Genomic DNA, 25272 nt, shown 5'->3' on the forward strand with positions numbered 1-25272 from the left:
CGCCTCACCCCCGCAGCGCGCGCCACGTCCCGCCTCCCGCGCCCGCCGCCGGCTCGCGATTGGCCGGGGCGGCGCCGTGCCGGTCGCCGATTGGCTGCCGGGGCAGGGCCGCGAGCGGCCGCGCGAGCAGCGGGTGAGGCAGCGCGTCGGCCGCGGCGGCGGGTGAGGGGCGAGGGGGGGCGGCGGCGGCAGCGGCGGCAGCGGTGGTGGCGGCGGCCGCGGCTGAGGTTCTCCCCTTGCCCTTGGGCAGCCCCTTCCTCCCTCCTGGGCACCCCCTTCCTTCCCCCTGGGCAGCCTCTCTTGGCGCGGCCGATCCCGGGCGAGGGGCGGTGTGGGAGGGGAAGCTTGCCTGGAAACCACGTACAGGCCGCTCGGGGCGGCCCCGCTGTCCCCGGGCAGGGCAGGTGCCGGCAGGATCGTGGAAGAGCCTCGGCGTGCTGGGCCGAAGCTTTTGTTCGTGCAGGGGAACTGCTGTGATGGGAAGGTGACAGGTCACGGGGAATAATGTAAATAGAAGATCATGTGGAGATAATTGGGAAGTTTTTTGAGGACGCTTTAAAATAGAGAGTTGGCGTATAAGAGGAAAAATGAGCCCTAAGGGGCATGGGGTTTTTATTTATCTTTTTTTGTAAATTTACACTGCTTGCTGTGTGCACCTTTACTGATACTGCTGCCGTGCTCAAGCTCTTCTGTAGTGGTCATAAATAAGTAACTTGCTGGGTGCGTGTTTTCATTTTGTTTAACGAGCTGTTGAAATTCCAAATATTGAGGGTGAGTAGAGTTTGAATGCTGAAATCAATCGTAGTGCATTGATCTCTGCCTGACGCTGTCAGCAGTGCTTCATTAATATTAACATGCTGTCCTCAGAGTGCTCTGCAGCTCTGGTGAAGGCAAGACTTACAAAGATTAAATGAATAGGAATTATGTCTCCTGATCCCCACTGGCTTTTACCTAGGTGATAAAAATGAGTCAGGCGAGTTATCTGCACATCAGGTCTAAAAGTTCTGGTTTACTTGTCGCTGTGTAGGGGCCACTAGCTAAGATATGATTTCTGTGTGTAGGAACTCGGCATTGTTACACAGGGAGGTATCTGGGGGGGGGGGGGGGGGGGAATGGGACATTTTAAATGCTTTTTCGGACTTACCTGCTGTTGTCTCTCAAAGCTGTAGCAGAAAGACTGACATTCGCAGCAGCTGCTGGGGAGGTCTGTCTGTCCAGCAGGGAAGTGCAGGTGCTTGGTTGTCTCTGCCACATAATACCTTGTGGTGGATAGGTGTTGAAGGGTTTAACTTACCTCTCAGTGGTATCATAGTGTACTGTGCAGGTATAATCATTGCTGAGCAAAAGCTTTTGATTAAACTAGTGCTGAAACATGGATTTTTTTTTCTCTGTCTTTAGTTGGCAAGGTAGGGTAGCATGAATGAAATCTGATTAATAGGGTTTTGGACCTTCAGGTAAATATGATGGGGCTATATTTTTAGGAAAGCTTTAGCAACTTCTGTTGCAAGTAGGTATGATTTTCAATTCCTGCTTTAAATTTCGTGCCAGTACTAGCTTAGATCGTCCCTGTAGTATTTACTGACTTTTATTTCTCTCTTCATATCTTTCCAAACAGGTGTTTCTGTTAGTACTGGGGTGCTCCATTGTTTATAGCTTCCACACCAAAAAACAGACTCCTGTTTCTGGCTATATGACCTCTGCCAAATGCCCATTTACTTTGCTTGTAGCTGTGTCAGTTTGGGACAGAGTCTGGTCCTTTATCCAAAAATTCTTCCGCCCATTTGGCTGTTGTGATAATGGTTTGGTTTTGGTTTGGGTTTTTTTGGGGTTTTTTTGTTTGTTTTCTCTTCCTTCATTACTTTTTAAATAATGTTTCCTTGTGGATGTAATTTTATTGGATGAACTTGGGTCATGTGGTAGTCTGAAAGACTGTGGAGATATGCTTGCCCTAGTTCTTGCTTAAATAAGGAGGAGCCTGGTCTTTTTGCATTTCATTTTTTATGTGGCTGGTATTCCTTTGAACCTGTGCTTCTTTGAAAATTTTATACTTTTTAAAGTTATGCCTTTTGAATTTAGAGACTACACCTTTAATTTTTCAGATTTCATACCCTTGTTTATTCTTTGTTAAGGCTAATCTGTTCCATCAGTCCTGCTAAGTCATTCTCTTTGTGTTTGTATGGACCTTAAGTGAATGAGAGAAACCTTCAGTAAAAAAATAGAAATATCATATTTCTTTTAAAGAGCAAGAACTCACGCTCTGACGGGGACCTGGATAAGTACAACATTGCAAAAACTCATAGAAGAATTTCAATTTGAAAGCAGCTGCATCTGATTTTCTTTTAATGTTTCCTGTGTAGGACTCACTAAAAAGTCTGGCAAAAGGCTTCTGTTCATATTTACTGGGTGTTACACCTTATGTGTAGAGATTCCAGAGCTTTTATGTTTATTTAATGAACTTTTTGTCATTTATAAGTGGTTTTATCTCTCAGCTTTGTTGAGTTGATATTTGATGTGAGAGTGTTGAACAGAGCCTGCACAAGTGGTTGGGAAAAGTAGGGGCAAATAAGCTCCAGGGGGCTTGGGAATGTAGACCTCCTCATTTCTAAACCAAGCAATTCCTCCATATTTCTGTATCAGTGAGAAAGTTTTTCAGCATTGCTAATTTCTGGGTTTCATTGAATTGAACCCATGAAATTCCAACCCCTTCATGCTTTATGCGGTGAAATGTAATTCTTTATGTCACTGCACCTTGGACGTCTTGGTAATCTTGTCTATGGCTGCTGCTCATCCTTGTAATAGTTCTGCTGAGGCAGAGCAGAAGGACCATTTTTTACAGCAATATTACTGTCACTCAGGGCTTTTCATTGTAGTAATTGAGTTATGGGAATTTTTGAGGAATTAAACTATTTTTACTGCAGGTAGCACCAAGAAGAGAGAGAACAAATGCCACAAAGATCAGTATTTTAAAAGAAGTATTATTCTGTTTACTAAAAGCAATAAACATTTACTTCTGCTTCTGCAAATGGTTTGTAATGGTACAGAGCATGAGAGGTGAATTTGCTAATGATTTCATTCTTGCTGTCCAGCAGTTTCTTTTGGAATGAACCCTGTCTGTTCTTGGCACATAAACCAATTGTGAAATAGTTGAGTTTTGTGTACAAAGATGTAGTGCAACATAGTCAGAAGGAAATAAGTATGAAGTTTGCCTGGAGATAATTCTGTAAACTCATAATCAGATAAAAATACACTTAGAAGCATTTTTCTTTTAGATAACAGATTAACTGGAGGTTGTTCAAACATGGTGGTTTTCCTTAGAGCCACAGACTAAGGAAGCTAGTCCAGGAATCGGGTGGTACTCTGTGCTCTTACAGATTGATTTCATTCAATTTCTTCTGCAAGAACAGACAGATCATTGAAAAGAGCAAGATGTTGGTGACCCCAGTCTCAAGTACTTTAAGTATTCATGCTACAGAGGAAACAACTTACAAAGTGAACTATAAATATTTTTTTTACGGAGTACTTGTTGCGTTGAATGAATGCTCTTTTGTGTTCAGTCATCAGAGTCTTGGAACCTGGAATTATAAAGGATCACCTTAATATTTAAGGGCAGGATAAGTGTTTTGGACTATTTCCAATGCTTTGTGTCATCATGCTCCTTCTTTTATTCCTGGGGTTTTGAATCCCATTGACCAAGTTTCTGAAATTAATTATCAATATTTCAAAAACTGCTTTGACAAGTTTCTGAACTTTGCAAGGTGAAATTCACTAGATACTGTCGTCCTGGATGCCTGTAACTTCTCAAGCACACACTGCTTTCTTTCCTGTTGCATCATGGTTGTCTCTCTTGCCTTTTACTGCTAATACATGTAGGACTTTTTTATGCCTGTGAGATGGAACCCATTTTGTAGCTTGCCTTTTTTAGCTTGCTACTTCGTATTTATACTATTCTGTCATCCTGATGTTGTGCTACTTTTTTTTCTATATCTGGTTTTGTGCTTTTGATTGGTTATCTTGTCAGTTTTTGTGTTGTTCTTTTACCTGTTTGCCTTTAAGTTCCTTAAATTCTTGGAAACTTTCTAGACCTGCTCTGATTTCTTTGGAGGAAGTTCTAACACTCCCTTTTCACTTCTGTCCAAATTGTCTTTGTTGTTAGACTCGGACCTCTCATTTAATTAGGAACAAAATCATACGTTTTCTTCTCTGGAAGAAAATATGACTTTGACTTCTTTTAAACCTATGAGCTGGCTGAGAGACCAATGTATCAGGATACAGTCATTCATTTTAGTCCTCTCACTTGCCTTTCTCAGCCAGCCCTGTCTTTGCAGTTGCTCAGCAGTACCCTACCTTTTTCTCTTTAGTTTGAATTTGTCGTGATGCAGCTTTCTTTTTTCTTCCTTTGATTTCCACACTGCTTGTTGAACAAGTCTGGACTTTGGAATGAGGTGGAGCATATCACATGTAATCACACCTTTGGAACAGGTTTCCCCTTTTATGAGAGCATTCCTCTCTTTTATGTCACTGCATGCTACTGTGGTGGAAACGGTGCCAAATCCAATGTGGGGTATTATATTCTTCCTGTTTTAAGAACACTGCAGGTGCAATGGGATCCAAGGCCCATACAGTGGGCTGTGTAAGGGAAGAATAACAGATACCTAAAGGAATAATAGATCAAGTAGATGGTAATGCTTCTCTAATTGACTTCTCAAGCATTCTGTAAAGAAGTCCATGACTTATTTATTTACTATGAATGAGTGTAGCTTGTATTCATGGCTGTTTGGTAGCTAGCCCATTATTCTTCCCTATTGTTTTTCCTATAACAGTTGCCATTTTCATTCTAATCTCCTGGTGTAGATTAATAGTTTCTTCTGAGCTTAGTCACAAACAAAAGAAAATCCTATGATGATGAGAAACTAATATCAACTGTCTTTTAAGCCTGTCTAAAAAAAGATAACTGTAAGATTGTACTGTTTCTGCCAAGTTTCCACAAGAGGTACGTTATTACTAAGGAGCTGTAAACTGTTGAAAAATTTTGTAATGGAAACAATGATGGTCTAACTGTAGGACTTGTTTGGCTTCTCCAAACAGCAGAGCTTTTCCATCTCCTGACTTTCAAACTTCCCAAGTACCAGTTCCTTGCTGCTGCATTGCTTTAGTCATCCCTGCCTCTATATGGAGTGACTATAGCAACACCGTTGTTCATGCTACAAATACGTTGCTCAGGGTGGATCAACAGAGTGTTGTTTCCAGCCTGCTACACAAAAGAAGTGTAAACCCAAATCTGTGGCTTCCTTCCCTGGTTTTGGTGGCATACAGGTTATGACTGGTGTAGAACACAGTTAAAGAAAAAGGACACTATTTTCGCTACAGGAGCAATAAAACCATCTTGAGTCAAGTGAATGGAAGTGCATATAAATAGACAAAATTTGAAATCTGTCTAATTTTATAAACTGCTTGAATATTTTCATGTCCTACATCTACAGTATTTCATGTAATTTTCCTGCATTAGTCATTTTTCCATGTTTCCTTTCTCTCCTTAGTTGTAGGAAAAAGGAAGGAACAACAAAGCAGTCAGAGAATGTGAGTCAGGAGAGGTGATCAGCTTTCTGCAGTCTATTCCTGCATAGAAATGAGTTTTAGATATGAGCATGGCACTTCAGTCTTAGTGCTAATCCCCATCTGCAGGCGTTCCATAGGGCTTGATGCTCACTTAGAGTTGTTGAACGCCATCATCTGTCCAAGCTCAAGTGAGCAGTCATTTCTCCAACTTTTTAATTGTTAACTTAACAACAGCTTAGATTTCTTTCCAGTACCTGAAGGGGACTACAAGACAGCTAGAGACAAACTTTTTGCAAGGGCATGTGGTGATAGGACAAGGGGCAGTGGCTTTAAACTGAGAGAGGATAGGTTTGGGTTAGATATATACCACCCTGAGGGTGCTGATGCACAGAAATAGGTTGTTGAAAAAAATTGTGTATGCCCCATTCCTGGAAGTTTTTATGGCCAGGCTGGATGGGAATGTATGTATGTATGTGCCAACCTGATCGTGGAACGTGTCCCTGCAGATGCCAGGAAGGTTGGAACTGGATGATGTTCGAACTCTCTTCCAACTCAAATAATTCTATGATTCTATAAAAATGACACTACTAAAAAGTCATTGTTACCTGTATTTAGTAGATGCCTTCTTGAACACCTTTGCTTTGCAGTACAAGGTATTGGTGTCATCTAATATGTCTTCTATCTAAAGCTTGTTTTTTTAGGAATCTAGCAGTTTACTTCTGTACATGTTCCACAGCATGCATCTAAATTTCTTATGTGTCTCGTTTCAGAACTACTATGGAACCTTGGCAGCCTTGTAGGTTTCGAAGGCTTAAATCCAAGTTCGGAAAGGCCTTTTCCAGTCCTGATGATTTGCTGGCTGAGGCGCTTAATTAGGATGGCTTTTGAACAAATTGGATTGAACATGGAATCAGTAAGTGTTTCAAACTTCCTTTATGTTTTCAGAAAATAAGGTATAGAAAGCACTTCATGTGTTTTAGTTTGTGCTTATCTAGAAGAACACTTTAGGTACACTCAATACTGGGATGATTCTGCATTGCTGAAAAGTCATCAAGTTTATGGCTTGAACACTGCAATATTGAGTAATAAATGTGTTAAAAGTACTACGCAGTTCCTTCTGATTCTAATAAACTGTTTACTTTGTAAACACTGCTGTTCATGCTGGCCTTCCGTGTGTGTTGTAAAGTTGAAGGACAATTCCATCTTATTTTTAACAGTGATTAAAAAATAATCTTCTTTCTTGTTCTTACCTTGGAGATACAAAAGCCCCATGAAACTGAGATGATTATAATTGTGCTACATTTACCTCTTCTGTGCTGTAGTTACAACAGTACATGAGAGCAGTACAGCTGTGTTCTTTACTGAGTAAACAGGGGAACAGGCCTGCATGGCTCTCCTCTTGGAGGAGACTATATACAGAGTTTTCTTTGAATGCTTAGCAGAGAGAGACAGAGAACTGCTTCACAACAGCTGCTCTGTCACTGACCTCTAGGAAGCTCTTTTGACAAATGCTGACCTTAGTGTGGTAATCCCTGAAATTTTTTGAAGTATTTTAATATTTTAAGAATGGAGAAATCTGTAACAGCTCTGTGCAGTATTTAGTCAGTATTACTGTGGTAGAACCTTTTATCAGTCTTGGGAATCTATGGAGAGCAAATTGTTTATACAGCGTATATGACGATTGACAACAAAAATCTATATTTTAGGATTTTATTTGAATTTTGATCTGAGATTCCATGTAACTTGGAAAATTCAAAGTATGAGAATATGTTGCATTATAACACTAGTAATTCAGCAATTTCAGCCTAAATAGGGAGAGAAACAAGTTTTTAACCCTTTTCTCCCCATTCTCTACTTGTATCAAGCTTGTGATAATGTAGTTAGGTTTCCAAGTGTCAGTTGTTCTAGACAGCAGCGAAGCACTGATGCAATAGCAGTGTATGACTAAGTAGCATTATGCAGACTTGCTCAGCCAGTGCTTCAAGTCAACAAGAAGTTGTGAATTTGGTTAGAGCAGTGCTGAGACCTCAGCTCAGCTGAGCAGGGATCTGATTTTACTTGAATCCCTTGTGGCACAGTTTGCATGCAGTATGCTGACAATAATGTCCTGGCATATCTTGTATTACCAAAACTGAGTCTTTCAGTGTTTTGGTGCACCAAACCACTGTTGCTGAAGAGCCCCAAGGGCATTCGGAAACCAAATATTTTTGACTGCTAGTCAGCAACTTGTCTGTGGTCTGAGCAATATCTAAACAAGTTTTGCTGCTTGTTTAAAATGCATTGCACTTGTGTTGGTAATAGAGCATGTAGTCTAGACTGTCTTGCTGTTGTGGAAGTACTTCTGCAACTTATTAAGCCTTCCTTTGACTGGCATTATTTGTTCCAATGCCCCATCACTTTGAGTCTCTTGCCAACAGTTCTGCTTTAATCAGAATCAGTTGTGAATAATGAGACTGTATTGCTGTGGTGCTGTTTGTCAGGGACTTGTTCTTGAGGGCCACTGATCTGCCTGCCGTGTGCCCAGGCATGTAAACAAACAGGTGATAGGCACAAATGTGAGGTCTTGGTTGGGGCAACCAAAATGCAGCATCAATAGACTACTCTGCATTGAAAAATTTGAGTTCAGATTAGCAGTGTATTAAGCAAGAGAATGATTTTTTTATAGAATGGAAAAAAAAACAGGTCTGAGTGGATTCATGGCAAAGTTGCAGCTCTGTTGTGAGGATGTAGCATAGTATATGTGCAGTGCACATTCATTTTGTCAAAATTTTTACATTCCAATAAAGCCAGAGGAAGGAAGGATAGAAATTAGAAATAGGCATGTTTGTGTGAAGTTTGTGAAATAATCTGGAGATTAATACCATGGAACATAAACTTTCCTTTTTAACAGAACCTTCAATATCTACGACTAGTGATCTTTGCTTAGTATATTAAAATATTCAGCTGTGTGTTATGCAACTCCCACAGCACCACTACAGTCATCATACAGGCAATATTGCCTTTGCCTATCCAGAATAGCCTGGATTTTTCCTGTTTTCTTTGTTAGGCAACCTTCTACCAGGATGTCAAGTTTGCTTGAAGCTGTGATCTTTTAAAAACTAAAGTCTGACTAGTAAGTTCATATTTACAGCCATAATTAAACGATGGCCAAGTTTTTTAAATTACCATACAATGTTCTGATTGTTTACTAACAATGTACCCTGTGTTAGAGTCTTCTCATTATTCTTTTCCTCATTTGCATTGCCTTTGCCTGTGCTGAAATCTTTCCTACTGCTCTCCAGGGTGTTTGCTTCTGTTCTGGCTCATTTTGTAGTATTCTCCTAGGATTAAATTCCCATTTTATTTCCTTTCATAAGGCTGTTGTAAATACAACAAAAAGAAGCAAATTTAATCCCTGTTGAAACAACACAGAGCAAATAAAAATTGCAGTAGAACCAGTTTTAATGAAGCCTGGTGTGTTGAGCTGCTGTGGGCAGTTTTCTCTAGGTGAATCTATTTTTTTGGGGCAGGGGACGAAGTTTCTTTCTTACAAAAATTTTGTCTTATTTTCTCCATTTTACTTTCCTTTGCTCTTTAATTTCACAGTTACATTTTCATATTTATTGTAGCAAATACTTACTTTCATTAAGAATGGTAGACATTCTTCCTTAGAGTTAGAAGAGCTCTCAATTAAAATTTAAAAAAAATAGTTTGAGAAATGAAGAACGATGTGACTTCAAGGATTTTTAATGATTGAGTGGTTTTTCTTGAAACCATATAGAAAGAGGTGTCTCACTGAATGTAGGTTCTTTAATGCCTTGAAAATTTGAATATTGTGTTTTTGAAGATACTTTCAGCTCCTGAAGTCTTCTGTGTTACCTGATTTATTGTTTTGGCTTTAGACTTAATCCAAAGGCTGTCTCAACCTTAGCAGCCCTGGCTGTACTGTACTGATGATGTATAATGTGTTTGTGCCAGTTTGGGGATAGAATGTAAGGAGTTCACTGGGACAGAATTCAGTGTATGAACATTATATCCTACTCCAGCATGAAAGAAATTACTAAATACATTTAGGAAAAACATGGTGTGGAGGAATGAGTTAGAACTACTACAATATGATGCAAAACTCAGTTCACTTAACAGCTGGCTTCTTTATTTTTCCCATGCAGGTGCTTTGGTCAAGCAAGCCTTATGGTTCATCTCGAAGTATTGTAAGAAAAATTGGTACTAACCTCTCTCTTATACAGTGTCCAAGGGTTCACTTTCAGGTAGGTGTTCGCAGCAATTTCAAATCTGTTTCTCACTATACTGATAAAGGGATTTGCTCATGACTAGAAGGTCTGTAAAAGTAGAGTATGATAAACTAGATATAGGAGAATTAGGCTACTTAACTTCTCTCTGCTTCCAGTTCAGATTTTTCCCAAATAAGAAAGTTGAAAAAAAATTCATAAAAGAGAAAAATGATTGAAACTTATTTATATAAACAGTACTTATAAGCTAGGCTTAAGAGGCATGTAAAGATGAACAGTATTAAAAATACTTGGGAAAATAAACAACTTTATCAGAAATAAAAAAACTAGTTACAAGATAACGTGAGAACCCTGTTTGCTTTTGTTTAAAAGACAACGCTAGCGCTGTGTAGGTGAAAGGGTAGGGTAAAGAGCAAGTGTAAAAGCTTAAGGAAGAGAAAACCCATGCTTTCTATAGTGAGTCTTTCAGGAACAGATGGGAAAGTGGAAGCTGTTACACATAATCTCTTCAACTCTGATGTCAGGGTTAGGGGGTGGGTATAGAATTGGAGAAATTTAGTGTTTGAAATTCAAGCTGAGAGAGGAATGTTTCGTGGGCTGAGCAAGGGTGGGGAGTGTAAGGATGAATGGAGGGAATCAGCTGCCACACTTAAGATATAGTAACTTCCATAGTGCTAAATTTTTCAATGTTTAAATTAATTTCTTTATCATAAATGAAATGTATGAACAATATTTAGACTCAAAATTACAGTAGCAAAACCAGAATGTTCAGATTACCATAGAAGCCTTAATGGTATGATAGTAAAAGCCATACTAATGTTTTGCCTCTCTTAAAAAATTACATTGAGAAAGCTGGGACAGCCATCTCACATTTCTAGTGACTTGATGAAAAAAAAAATATAAAGGAATGTGGAGTTTTGTGCAGGTGAGGACAACAAATGGCATGCTGGATTAAACTTCTAAATATATAATTAGTAGGTGTTTTGCCAGCAAGAAGGCTCCACGTGCCTCAGATTTAAAAGGTAGTGAAGTCCTCCTATGTGTCTGATTTTCTGTGCTGTAAAGGCCATACAAGGGAAGATGATGCTCATTTGCAGATAGTTAGCCTAATACTGACTTCTCTTAATATGGTACATAAAAGAAGACATTTCTGGTTTATGCTCTTGCAAGGAATGGTGAGATGTATCTGGGGAATCTGTTCCTGATTATTTTTAGTATTTAAGCAAACAAATGAATAAATACATAAATATGTTTTGGTCTGAATTCTGTTAAAATAAATATAACATTTGACATTTTAGTTCTCTTAAAGAGACATTCATTCAGCTTTGTGTGTACACTAAGTATAAACATCCACTTTCTATGAGATGAAAGGAAGGATCCTGAAAACAGAAGTAGTTGTGAGAGTTGATTTAATTAAAAATAGGAATTCCAAAATTTGAGCCTTGAAACACATTAAAATTTATATGGTTTGTGTGGACTCTATTTTAATATATAAACTGCTGAGTTTGTTAAGTGTGATGCTAACATCTGTTCTTTGTGTCTTTATCTCAGCATTAAGATTCTGTAGTGAAGTTCAATACTGATCTCAATCGTTTTCATGCTGTTGCAACTGACACTTTCCTATAGCTGTCTCTTCCTCTTTCTCTCTTGCCAGCTTTAGCTCTATTATGAAAGGACCATGAACTGAACCTTGCTGTAAGTCATTCTGTTTAAAAAAACAAATCAAATCTTTCTTGCATCATCTGAGGGTGCATGTATGGAATCAATGTTTCTAAACCCAGAGCATCAGGCTTTTCACAGGTCTGCATTTTTCTTATGATAAAAGGATGAGACTCATTGAAAGAATATCTCTGTAATGTCCATACTTACCTTCTAAAATGCTTTTGTTCAGCTAGTCTAAAAAAAAAATAGTAGCCAAACATTTTGATGTTTCAAGTCTACTGACTCTGTGGATCTTGCCATAGTTAACAATTAAATTAACTGCTAAATACTAAAATGCAACTTACATATTCAGTAAGAGGTGGCAGAGCTTATGTACATTATGCACTCTATATGGCATGAACAATTGAAAATAGTTCATATAGATCTTTTGTATGTCATATTTTTTAGATTTATATGTAGTGTTTAGGAGAAAATAAAATTAAACTTACCAGTATAGCCTAGGTAACCAAACCTACAGTAGTGTCTCTCAAGATAGCATCCTTCAGCTACAGCATCTGTGTTTTAGTCCCATGCTTCTCCTGTCTGTCTGATGGATACCTGATAACTCAGTGGAAGTCTCCTAATAAATTGGTGTGCATGTCACAAACATCTGAATTTACTGGGCTAATTTGAAAAATCACAGCAAGTTTGTCTTACTCGGAGTGTTTCCGAATGTTTGATACCTAGTTGCATGAGTAATTTAAATCAAGAGGTTTTTATTCTGTTGTGTATGAAAGTGAATGAAAATATCTGCTGTGCTTTGCACTTAGTGGAGCGAACAAAAGAGCAGGGAGCCTGCCGTGCTGCGCTGCAGAGCAGCGTTTCCGTAGTGTAGTGGTTATCACGTTCGCCTAACACGCGAAAGGTCCCCGGTTCGAAACCGGGCGGAAACACTGGCGAGGCTGACTCCTTCTTTGGGAGTTGGACTCGATGATTCTTTATGTGTCCCTTCCAACCCGAGGTGCCAGAGCCGTGCAGTGTGTGTAGTCTTCAGAAATTCAGGATGGGTCTGCAGCCCTCAGGCGTGTCTGTGTGTGCAGCACACGTGCACACTAAGATAGGCAGAAAACCTGCAAAGGAAAAAGTGGGGGTAGCAACTACAGAGTTTCCAGGGAAAGAAAAGCAGGTTACGGCGCTGATTCATTCAGTTCCTGCCATCCAGTAGAACTGGGCCTCTGTTTTCAGTACTTTGTTCTCTATTTTAGGTGCTGGCAGAGCAGTAGCTCAGATTTTTTTCTGCTGGAATTGACAAGAGGAGTAGGGTAGTCACAGAGGTGTTCATAGGCAGGTGAAGGTTTTGAGAGACAAGTATTGGCATTTCACCTTTAAATTAAAGCAACAATCTTGCATTAACTTGAAATTCAAATTCCACTGCTGAGGAAGGCTTTGTTGTTTTAGGGATAGAGAAAAGAAACATCTGTATATGGGGTAACAAGCATATTCTGTTTACATATAAATATGAACTAAAATTAAGAAGAAACTTGTATCACAATACAACAGAAGGCTTACTACTAAATCTTGGATTAGAAGTTATTTATCTATGCAGGAATTCTGGCAGTGGTAAATACATTCTTTACTGTTGAATTAGAAAATTATTTTTGATTCAAGTATGTGTAGTGCCTTTATTTGAAAGTGGCTTCAATCTTTTAATGGTAATATTACTGCCAGAAAAATTTGTATCGCCTGCAAAAAGTAGCTAATTTTTAAAATTTCCATTAACATTAATACAAACGCTGTGGTCCTGAAAATTTCTATTCATTTTTAAAAAGAAAAATGCCAAGGAAACCTCAAACAGCAAAAATCCTAACATGCAATATAGTATTCTCTAGACTGCTTTAAAGAGAGGCAGACTGTAATGGTATTAGGCACAACTGTTAATGTGATAAACATATTACCATCTGTGCTGATGCTACCTGGAAAAAACCCTGTTGTTTCCAAATGATCTGATGGTGCCAATATGCACTCCTGGGAGCTGTGATAAAGACTTTCATACGAGTGAGAGTGTGAGGTGAAGGCAACTAATCTCAATTTCTAAGGCTGTTTGCAACAACTCCCAGGGAAAAAAAAAAAAACAGCCTCAAGCCCACAACTTCTCTCTTCCTGAGACTTCTGTATCAGAGGCTACTACTAAAATATGTGTGGATGTTCTTCTGAGATGGTTTCACCTCCTCCAGGCTGCAGTCCTACTGTGATAGGTCTGCTATAAATTTAGATTAATCCTAACATTTCATGGTAGTTTGCTCTTACAGAGTGGAGTTGCCTTGAGAACTGACCTAAATGCTGCTGGTCTGGGTGCATGCAGACTGGCACCTACTGCCACCATCTTTGTCAGTATTCCCAGATTCTTGGCCACTGCTGGCCATAGGCAGCACTTGAACAGCTGCAACAACTCGTGCCGATTTGGCTGTGGGTTTGTTTGTAGTGTTGGGTTAACAGCTGGACTCTGTGATCTTGGAGGGCCTTTCCCACCTTAACGAGTCTGTGATTCTATGGAATACAAGCAAAGCTGGGGCATATATGCATTGGAGATATGGAACTCAAGGTGAAAGACTGAGCAGAACAAATCACTGAAAGTTGTTTCAGTAGCTTTTATCTGCTGAGATACTGATGCCAGGCTGCTAGGAAGTCCAGTGACTCTGAACACATGCCCTCATCTGACCTGGGGCAGCCAGTATTTCAAAATAGATTTGAAACCGTTTGGTTGAGTTGTGACTATGGAGTATTGATGGTCGAAACAATTTTTCAAATCACCATTCAGGTCACTTAACGGGAAATTGAAGAAAGGTTCCAGTCTCTGAAGCCTTGCTCACCTTTGGCTTCAAACAGCTGTAAAGCTAATGGCCAGAACCATGCTGGAAAATGGTCCATTTGTTTGGCATGCTGTAAATAAGATTGTTAGCACATAATGTATAATGTTATGATTGCATCCTACCTCTCACTCAAAGTCTTTGTGATTACTGAGCTGGTAGAATTGCCTTTTTGCCTGGTTTTGGGGTTGCTTTGCTTGTTTGCTTTTCGCCCTATGCAATGTGCATACTTCTTATACAGACGTTGTTGGGAAAGGGAAACTTTGGCAGAATTTCACTTTGAAAATAATACTAAATTAGGGCAAAATACTTCAGAAGTATTGGCAGCCTTAATGTCTTTTTTAACTACTGGTCATGAATGTAATTTAAAAACATACTATTTGAGTTGGTATAAAAAACTGTGTGAGAATGTTGATGTTTGTTTGTCTCAAAGGTAACAATTTGCATTGGATTTTTTGTATTCATTAGCATCATGTGATGGTGTATGTAGTTAGCCATGAACTTCTGTGAAGTGTTCAGCAGGATGGATTGAATAGTTTGAAGTCAGTGAAATTATTCTGGACTGAGCACAGGACAGAAATAAGTGTTTCAAGTCTACAGATGTGTTTTGTGCATGTATGTGTTAATAGATACGTGTAGCCTCAGTAGAAGTATTGGGTAATATAAATGTGACTCAGGCTGAAAGTATTGACTCTAAAACCTTCAATCTTGCCTTTAAAATTTAGCTTATTTCTCATGTCACGGAAGGAAACACTCCTGCTCAACTCAGAGAAGATGCAGTGGCCTCCTTTGCTGATGTGGGATGGATTGCTGAAGAAGAAGGTGAAGTCTCTACAAGGCTCAGGTATGTTTCTAGAATCTTCTCTCTGGACTTCTGTCTGAACTGAGAGGACGAAACTTCACTTCTCTGCACTGAGACTCCACTGTGCATTACAAATTAACAGAGACCACTTGAATGCTGGGAGAAGAGACAGAGGTAGGGTCTGGAAAAGAAGTGGCAGAGGTTAGACTAACAGGATTACAAAACCAGGACTTGTTGGAAAACATACAGGAGATTGACATTATACAAGGAAGACTCAGGATTTTATTTATTTATGTATTGCAAAGAACTGCACACAACAGCTTCAAGCAATGAAAATGTCTGCTGTGCTATGGCAAAATTGCTAACAGTGATTCTCCAGTTCTCCTGAGATTGTCATTACCATAGGGCAGTGAACTGTACAGCTTCCTCATTAGCAGCAATGGTCATTCTGGCAATCCAGTAATTGGCACATTGTTTTTCACCTTTCTGGTTAAGGCTCTGCAGTCTGCTAAGTACAGTGAAAAAATTGTGGTTTGTGTTTCACATCTTTAATCTTCATAAGAAAAAGTGGCAGGGAAGCATGTGGGCACCTGTGTCCAGAATGCTGGGATAGCTACTGCTCTGTTGGACCAAGGGTCTACACAGCACTGTCACTACCTGAAACAGTTTAGCTGAAGGGATAAAGTTATCTATTCCATCCTACTCAGACTATCCAGAAACAAAAGTACAGTTCTGTAGTGCAGAGGAGGTTTTTCTTCTAAACAAACTGATCTGTCAGAGAGGGGCACAGATTGTTGGCTTGGGAGGTTACAGGAGGATAGTGTTCTTAATTTGAAAGCATAGGTTTGAAAATAGGTTAGTAATGACCTAGATGCCCTCCAACATGTCTTGTTACAGTGAAGCTTTGCATAACAAACATTCTGGCAATGCCACATTAATTTCACAAGCTCAGAGGGGAGTCACAGAAATCAGGACTTGCTTGGGAAACACTGTTCCTGAAGTCTGTTTGATACGAAGGACATGAACTGTCCGATACTACTTTTGTTTGCACAGAAGTACTTTGTTTAAGAATTGAACTGCAAAGCTATTACATTTAATGGAGACAACAGGGAGAATGGCTCTTTGGTGCTTCAAAGAACCTATTATGAAAGATGTAGGACTGCGTATTTGCTGAAATGTGTGCACGGGAAGGGGGGAGCAGGGACAGATGGATGTGGGATAGGACTAAAATAATCCTGCAGATACATAGTGACCTTAAGGCAAACAGCTTATGATGGAGCACAGGAAGTGAATTACTTAGTAAATATGACTATTTCAGTGTGCACTGTTTATTACATCTGTGCACAGTATTGGTAGTGGAGCTGGTATGCATTAGGTGTTTTCCAGGCATTTGAAATTCTCTGTTTCGACAGGATCACATAGGTGTTACTGTTAAATATTTATCTACTGTAAAATTTAGTAAACAGTCTTGCAGACATAGGGTTTGGGTTTTTTTTCTGTGAATGCAGTTTTATACAGGAAGCAACTAAATGACAAATCATTTTTCCTCTACCCCTAGTCAGAGTAGTAATGACAACTCAGGCATAATATTTTCCCATAGTGTTAGGTTCCAGTCAAGACATCTCCTTAAAACTCTACTACTGCTCTAAGCAGAAAATACCCTTTGTTGTTTAGCTATTCTCCTTTAAAGGATTTCTGGAAGGCAGGTTTTAAGGAGTGATCACCTCCACCTTATTTAGGGAGAGCAGGGAGGTGACTGCTACAGGAGGTTTCCTGTTCTCAGCTTGAGTTGCTCTCTATTCCTGTCTAGGTATCACCACCTAAATTTCATCATCCATGATAATATTCAATTCTCCTTGATCAAATTACTGCAAGTTGTGCTGATGGTTTTTATCAGTGTCACAGAAAACTTAAATGTGTATCTAATCTTGGTTTGATGTGATCAGAGCACAGGGCTTGTTCTAGCCTTAAATCTTGGCTCTTGCTTTAGGTCTAGCACAACTGCATATCTAACATGATGAGCCCCCACAGTAGCTTAATCCACTCATCCAGTGGTGGGGCACTTGGGCTGAGTTAGCCTGGAGCCATTCTACAGAAAGTCCTTTTACCAGGCCCTCTTCTCACTCTCTTGTTTAAATAAATAATGGAATCCTGGCATGCCTGAGAAGTTTGGGGATTGACATCAGGGAGGATTGAAGAGTTAAGTATGTGGCCACATTTTGTGTTTTAAAGTTTATGATGATTTGTTGTCATCAGTCCTTACCAGTTCTACTTACAGAATCATAGAACAGCTTGCACTGAAAGGGACCTTTAAAAGCCATCTAGTCCAAGCCCCCTGCAATGAGCAGGGACATCTTTATCTGGATCAGGTTCCTCAGATTCTTGAGATAAACAGTTTTAAAATGTTGGTGTCTTTGTAAGGGCTTATTGGACTTGTTTGAGCAGATGTTCAGTAACGCCTCAGTGTTTAACGTGGCTTGAGCTTTGGTGGGTATTAAGGGAAGGCAACAGAGTTACATTTTCTTGTGAGAAGCAGAGGGAAGGTCATGGACTCTAAAACTGTATGGAAATTTTCTTCTCTCTTGTTCTAATTATTGTGTTAGAAAACTTGATAGGAGACCCTTTCCCATCAACTGACAAGCAGTCACTGCATCACTAAGCTGTTTCATGCACTCCGTATTTCCCAATGCTGCTAAAATGGGAAATGTTTTTTACATTTTAAAAAAATTCAGAAATACAAACAGCACAAAAAAAATCCTGTGGACCCAAGAGACTCTTCTTTCTTCAAAGGAATCAACTGCAAATGGCTATTTGCTGCCCATGGGGAAAAATGGTAGCATTTAAGGGAAGAAAAATCTTAATTCAAATGAAATATACAATAGGTTTGAGGCAGAGAAACAGACTGGGATAAGAGGAAATATAGTCCTTTTTTTTTTTGCTGAAACCAAGGATTCTACAAAATGCTGTCTGGGGGAAGAGGAGAAACATAGCTCATGATGCAAGGAGAAAGGATGTGAAGCTCTTATTTACCTTAAACTATTTAAGGTCTTGATGGAAGTGATTCGTCTAAAAACAATTCTGAAGTCAGGTCTTCAGCTTGTACCCCTGAGTTGTAGGTAACATTGCTTTAGTCTTTATCTATTTCAAAGCGCTTTTAAAATATGCTGTGATGTTTTTGTTGCAGGTCAGAAGTTTGGTTAAAAACAACCCAGCCTCTTCCAGGTGAAGCACATCATTCCAGGAAGTCCCCGCACAGACAAACATCCTTGCAAAGCCCGTCGGGAGAGGAACCAGTGCCCAGGATTGCAGTGATGGCAAACGAAGAAGCTCTGCAGAAGATCAGTGCCCTAGAAAATGAACTGGCCTCTTTAAGAGCACAGATAGCCAAAATTGTAACCTTGCAAGAACAGCAGAACTTGACAACAGGTATTAAATTTGCTGCACTCTTAGTAAAAATTACTTAACGAATGTGTCCCTTTTATAATTACCACTGTGCTAATTCTTTTTTGTGGGATACTGCAATGCCAAACACTTCTCCATATTGTTTTGGTTAGTTTGGCACAATAACCAAGGGGTACAGAATAGGTCTTGAAGACAAGTGACTTGCCAGATTTTCTGTATTTTTTTAGTATTCCTAAAGTCTTCATGTTTGTCTGTAAATCTGCCAGAGCTCTGAATCTGTGAATGAGTAAAGAAGTATTAAACAGCTTTCAGAGCAAAGCTCATGATAAACATGATGGCTTAAACCAAACTAAAGGAATGTAACTTTAATTACTGACACTGAAGTCTTTCCATTCAGTAAGGAAATAGGCTCTCTGATCATTAAGTATTCATACAAGATGCTAATTATGCTTTTGGAATATGTAATATACATCTCAAGTAACAGAAAAGGCAATTAATTGTTTACTGCAATCATCTCTGGGACCAGACACGTTGTCCATATGGAACCAAAAGTGGTGCACTGTTTCTGGTAGTAAACAGAATCATTCTTTTCCTGAATTTCTTTCTCCTCTTTCTCTCACCTCTGACTCCTTTCAGTTTTAAGCCTTCAGAGATTAGCAGGAGATGGCCCTTGTCGGCTGCAGATGACAGGCATTTGGTTTTCACTCTTTCCTGAGGTCACTTAACAAGTACAGCATTGCCTGTGTTTGTGTATAAAATCATATTGTGATTTTTCAGATGCTCCTTTAGCTGTTAACTGATAGGAGTTACTTTATTGTTCCTGAACTGCTCATATTCAAAACTGTGAAATAGTTTTAAGGATCACCTGGTTACACTCTTGAATTTTAATTGGGGGGGAGAGTGGGGGCATGTGAAATAACTATGAACTTTTTTTTCTCCCCCTTTACCTCTGTTTATTAGGGAAATTAAATTTTTATTTTATCATCTTTATCTCCCTCTTGTGGTAGAACGTGGTAATGATGCTGTGTGCTTTCTTACAGATACACAGAGTAGACTCTTCTATTTCATTTCTGTAAATATCTTTACACGCTTTATACTCCAAGCCTCAGAACTCTGGTTTGACTGGATTTTTCTTGGGTTTTTTTAAAGGTGCAGTTAAACAAAGGTTTCTTCATTTATTTGTCAGGTTATTACTGTTACTGTATTTATTACACCAATTTTTACCTGAAGTATACATGGAACTCAAAATCAAGATTATGGTGAGAATCTCTATGAGTAGAGACAGATGAGTAGCTGGCCTAAAAATCCTCAACCTCGGACAGCTGGAATAAGCTTCAATTTAAGCACTGTTTGAGCTCTGAAACTTACATTGAAAAATCCTGTATGGTCATTTCTTATTTGTGATGATAAGTAGGGAGAAACACTGCTCCTGTGTCAGATTGAGACTTCCAGCTCAGTAGCTGCCTCTGAGAAGAAAGGGAAATACTGCTAACATTAGGGGCAGAGCACTAGAAGATGTCATGGCATCTGTCCCACTGCAGTAAGGACACAAATGCATCTGGAATTAGAACTGGAATGTCAAAAGACTCTTCTAACTTTTCAAGAATGATTTTCATGTGGTTTTTTGGCTGAACCTGCTTAGATGTTTTAGGAATGAAGGCGTTAAAATCTAAAGGTGATAGAGGGGATGCAATTGAAGTTATTTCAGTGATTTTCTTACCTGAGCATTTGTGGCATGTGAAGGGTAGTCACAAGTAAACTGACTTGTATTGCATGTTTTATTTGTAGTTGGGTCAAGTCCATTTGCTTCAGCTGCTGTCCCTGTTCCACCTCCACCACTGCCACCACCTCCTCCTCCTCCTCTGCCTCCACCCCCTCCCTTAAGTCTGGGTCAGAGTAAGTCTGCAATTGATCTCATTAAAGAGAGGAAAAACCAAAAAATGAACGCTGGCCAGAATGTGGTGGAGAACGGGCCAAAGAAGCCTGAAGTACCAAACATGCTAGAAATCCTCAAAGACATGAACAGTGTGAAACTACGCTCGGTGAAAAGGTAATAAATGTCAATGTACCAAGATTGGTATTCATGATTTGGTTTTGAAATTATTTCAGGGTGAGACAGATACTGATACCATTTTCTTTTCTAGATCCTTAGAAGGTACAAAACCTAAAGTGTCTCAGCCTGCAGATCCAGCAACATTAATAGCAGAAGCTCTCAAAAAGAAGTTTGCGTATCGATACCAAAACGATAACCAAGGTGAAACAGAAAAAGTGATTCCAAAGGCTGAAACAAAGACACAGACTGAGGTAGTGCTGGTGAGTATTTTGATTCTGAACACATCCTTGAACTAAATTATAGTTGTGCAAACCAACCTGCATCTTCCTGCTAACATTTGTAGGTGTTACACAAGTTAGCATCTCATTTGTTATGTCTACAAAACCCGGTGAAGTACTGCTGATATGCCAGGAATTTTGGCAATCAAATGTTTTTAGTGGCAAGTCTTAGGATTGTGTACTGTCTTGGCCCTAGCTGTAAAAAGTCCTGTAACAGTTTTTTTATTTTTTTAAAACAAAAATATTTTCTGTTGCCACAGCATCTGATACTCAGAAAACCATTGCTAAGGGCTCACATCGAATCCAGTCTGAACTGAGTTTGCCTGTTATTACCAACCTTAGCCATTCAGCTAGTGCAGGTGAAACTTTGAAGCAAGATCCTGAAACATATCAGACATTCTTAGGAATTTGGAAAATAAATTGTTCAGAAGGTCTGCTGGATTGGTTCTTTGGTATAGGGAGTTTCTTCTAATAATTGGAAATGCTGAGCATATGAAAACAGTTTCTTTATAGTGTGAGAATGTTAAAATGAAACTGTATTTGAAGTCCACCTCCTGGCACAAGTTATTAATGGCTTCTAGTTTATTTCAGATGGATTTAAATTTGGTTTTTAAGCAGTCAGCATTCAAAATACAAGTCTCTATCAATGTACACTTAAAAACCAGCCTGGTCTAAATCAGCTGTGTTTGTCAGCAATCCGTGAAGCCTTGTGCTGTGGAACCAGAGAGGAAGAGTAAAGGGGTTTTTTTTGCATTTGGTTTTTTAATTTGCAATCAAAAAAAATGCACATTAAAGTCCAAAAGCTGGCTCTGCTCTGACTTAATGTTTTAAGGAAAATAACTTTACCACAAATCTCAGGACTTTTGAGTACTTCAGCTAATTAATGTTGACTTGCTTGCCTTTTGGCCTCTACTGTTTTATTTCTGTAATGTTCAGGCTGTTTTTCTCAAGTAAAAGGCTAGATGTTTCCCAAGAATTAATCACGTTTCCTCAGCATCTCTGGTACAGTAAGGAGAAGAATACGAGTTGCAAAATTTTTATACAGGGTTTTTTCATGATTTTCTGGTTTTGAAATTTACAGTCCACCTTTTGAGGTAAAGGATCATCAAGTCCTCAAAAAACCTGAAGATTTTCATTAAATGATAGAATGTTGACCCACAGTGAGCTAATAGAATCTGTCCATCAGTCACTTACCAATATCTAACTTTGTTAGATCAGACGTGTGTGACACTTTTGAAAGGGACTGGCACAGAAACGCAGGTAGAGTAAGAGCAGCAGCACTGTTGAACTGCTGCTGGAGCAGTTGGCTGTCAAGGTGTAAGGATAGCTGTGTCTGTCTCCTTATTTTACCGTGCTGGAGCAAACTGCCTCCAGCCCTGCTCCAGCAGGTCCTTGGCTCCCTCCTCTGAGCAATTTCAGCTGTTGCTAACACAAATTTCCCTTTACTTTGTGACATCCACCTGGAGAGAAGCAGGGTGATAAAGGAAATTATTTCAGCCCAGGTTCTGCTTTTAGTACTTGGATGGATAGATAGTTCAACAGGGAATCTGTTGAAAGCAATCTGAACATGTTTCTGGTTCTCTTTCCAGTTTGGACCACACATGCTGAAGTCTACAGGAAAGATGAAGACTTTAATTGAAAAATCTTAGCGTTAAAGATTATTCTGCAAAAGACTGTTAAGCTGCTTTGTATAAAATATTTTATGTTTCAAATAGCACTAGTACTGGGAGGTCTCTTTTCTTACAGAACAGAAAGATCTAATGTGAAACGCAGAAATGAGGCACTAAACATGTTTGTATGTAGGTGATTTATCAAGGGAATAAATTGGACCATTATACTCAGGTATTAATTTTGTATTCAAGCTTGGCTTTCCACTCAGATTTATGTGATGGATTTGGTTTATTAACACTAAGTTATATATACAACATTTTTTGTGCATAACTGACCAGCATAAAAATTTGTGTACATGTTATTAATGATGGTGATACACCCTTAAGTTAATACCAGTTTTATGTGAGCTCTACCTATAATTTGCACTACAATGTGTAATTTTATACTGAAATCTTCATGGTGAAGTCTTTCTTTTAAACTTAACTGTAGCAAATTTTTAGCCCAAAGAAAACCTGGAGGCACTCTGCTTCTTACTGACACAAAGTGAAAACTTGAACCTGCAGCAGAGGTCTTAAATTAAAAAAAAAAAACAACAAAAAAACCCCTAAATTTTACATAGTAGTACATTTTTGTGCAGGGCTTTTTGTTTCACCTCAGCTTGCAAGGTAAGGGAGTAAAACCTGTTTGCATCATCCTGTGGCCATTATAAAGAGTAAAGTCATGCTGTGGGAGCCTCTGTCAGAAGGTAGTGAAGGGAATTTGAAATAGCCAGTAAATAGCAGCAGATTAAAATAACAAAGAGTATGTGTTAGTTGGCATAAAGTGCTGTAGGTAAGAAAACAAAGGTACAAAGTACTGTGGGGTGCAAGTTGCCAAAAGCAGCTCATCTCTGCTGCTGTAGGAGATGCTTGTGCACACCTTCTCCCCAGCTTGGTTCCCTGGGTGTGTTTCTGGCGGATGGGGCTTGCACAAGCCCTTGTGGCCCCATTTGCAGGGAAGAGATGGGATAAGCTGTTTCCCATAACCCATTTTCCAGGGGAAGCCCCTCTGATGCAGCAGCTGTTTCCTGCCACACCTGTACCAGCCACCTGAGCTCATGTTCTCCACAGGTGTAGAAAGGCTCAAGCCGAAAGTACAAGTCAGGGTGAAAAAAGCTGTTCAGGAACCAAGAGCTGCAGTTGAGGAGCACGCTGACACAAAGCCATGGTTTGCTCTGACCATGGATGAGCATTGAAAAAGCTGAGCTTGGGTATTTTTGGTGCTCTAAGCTGATCCTGGCTACTGGGACAAGTACAGCTGCCTCTGGGAGCTTCTGTTTCCTAGGAAAAGACAAAAGCAGCACTTTTTTAATAAAGTCAGCTGAATGGCTCTGACAAGGTTACTGAAGATGTGAAGCTTTGCTGCCTATAACTGGAATGTAGGTTGTACATGGAGGAGCTTTGTTTTCTGGTGTGGAACTTGAAATGGTGTTAATACGTACACAATGTAACTTCCTTCCAAAGTGCTCTGCCATCAGTCCTACTGATTGGTCATTCAATCCTTCAGTTCTTTTAAGTGCCTCTAAAACACCTTTGTGAAAGTTAACTGTGGTTTTAAGTTTTGTATTTTATGCTCTATTGCTACTATATAAAATTAAAAGCAGATAAAATAAAGATGGCATATTTGATTTGTGGTACTCTACAAATGATAGCAGCCACAAAAAGGGAAGTTTCTGTTCTGTGACAGTGACTATAAATCAGCGTAGTGACAACCTCCTTGTAGTGATCCTCCTTGCATCTCCTCCAGGGCTGGTTTGCTTACCTTGCTGTGCAGCAGGAGTGACAGTAGGGGTGGCTGTGAAACAGCCCCACGCTGTTAATTCAGGTGCATGCTGTTTGAACAAACAAACAATGGTTCTCAGGAGCCCGTGGGGAGTTTATGCCTCACCACAATGATAGCAGGAAGGGACTTGTTCAACAGCCTCTCCGTCCCCTGGTACACTCAGTTCCTCTGGCAGCCCAGTTAAATCATTAACCTGTAAAATTCAAGATGTCACTTGACCTGTTAAACCAGGCTAAAGCATGACAATCATCCGCACCAGACGCTGCTCAGCTAAACTCGGGTATCCAGCACGAGAAGCGAGGTGAGCTTTAGCAGTGATGTGAAATTACTGCAGAAGAAATGTCATCCGTGCCAGAAAATCACTAAGTTGCCATCAAATATCTTACACTGTACCCTAATCTGTGTCCTATTCCTTGAAATTGCACACAATGCCACTGTCCACAGGAGAACACTGTGGTGGGAACAGAGTATAAGAAATGTGTAAAAAGCAGCTTTACCCCCAAAGAGTTGCAGCCAGGCCAATTATCCAAGATCAGGAACAGGCTTGACTCACAGCTGTAACCAATAAGGAAGAACAATCCTATAAGACAGGGAGAAGTGGGACCTAGAGTCAGCTGCTGTCTGGGCTTTGAAGAAGGAGCAGTGTTGAGAAGAACTACCCATGAGAAATGACCAAGAAGGTATGGGACTCTTGCAATAAGATAACCACACTTTTGCATTGAGAACACAACAAAACACCTCAAGTGCTCCAAGGCCACCCATGGAGGCTGGGCCCCCTTGTACATAAGCTGAGGCCCGTTTGTGTCTGTGTACAGAACAGTGCTCACTGTCGGTGAGCTGGAACAGCTGGGGCTGCCCCCCTCCCCGGCAGGGTTCTGGGCCCCAGGGGCTCCGAGTGGCCGCGGGACTCTCGGCTCTCACCTGACGTGCTGAAGCTGCAGGAATGTTAAAGTTCAGTGTGGATTTGTAGAAGGCACTTCAAGCCAACACGGAAAAAGTATTTTTATTTCAA

General features: G+C 39.8%; 1 protein-coding gene and 1 non-coding gene across 5 annotated transcripts; both read left to right on the forward strand.

Moving 5' to 3' along the window:
• MTFR1 (mitochondrial fission regulator 1) lies at nt 1-24091 on the forward strand. Of its 4 annotated transcripts, none has more exons than XM_038122904.1 (8): nt 1-133; nt 6327-6469; nt 9705-9803; nt 15019-15137; nt 18280-18521; nt 20286-20547; nt 20642-20810; nt 22418-24091. In XM_038122904.1, exons 2-8 carry the CDS (start codon nt 6404-6406, stop codon nt 22475-22477), a joined length of 1017 nt encoding a protein of 338 aa, XP_037978832.1. In that variant the 5' UTR covers nt 1-133; nt 6327-6403; the 3' UTR covers nt 22478-24091. The 4 variants fall into 4 exon arrangements, with proteins under 4 accessions (XP_037978832.1, XP_037978823.1, XP_037978842.1 ...); XM_038122895.1 differs by having other exon boundaries at nt 104-162; XM_038122914.1 differs by lacking the exon at nt 1-133 and adding an exon at nt 167-227.
• TRNAV-AAC lies at nt 12307-12379 on the forward strand. Its single transcript has one exon. It is a non-coding gene; the product is annotated as a tRNA-Val (tRNA).
• Nucleotides 24092-25272: the final 1181 nt, after the last annotated feature.

The sequence above is a fragment of the Motacilla alba genome, chromosome 2, assembly GCF_015832195.1.
Source record: "Motacilla alba alba isolate MOTALB_02 chromosome 2, Motacilla_alba_V1.0_pri, whole genome shotgun sequence".
Lineage (NCBI taxonomy): Eukaryota > Metazoa > Chordata > Aves > Passeriformes > Motacillidae > Motacilla > Motacilla alba.

Coding starts and splice junctions, on each gene's coding strand:
- MTFR1 (XM_038122904.1), top strand. CDS start 6,404: ATGATTTGCTGGCTGAGGCGCTTAATTAGGATGGCTTTTGAACAAATT. Junction 6,470..9,704: donor TTGGATTGAACATGGAATCA/GTAAGTGTTTCA, acceptor TTTCCCATGCAG/GTGCTTTGGTCAAGCAAGCC. Junction 18,522..20,285: donor ACAGCAGAACTTGACAACAG/GTATTAAATTTG, acceptor TTTTATTTGTAG/TTGGGTCAAGTCCATTTGCT.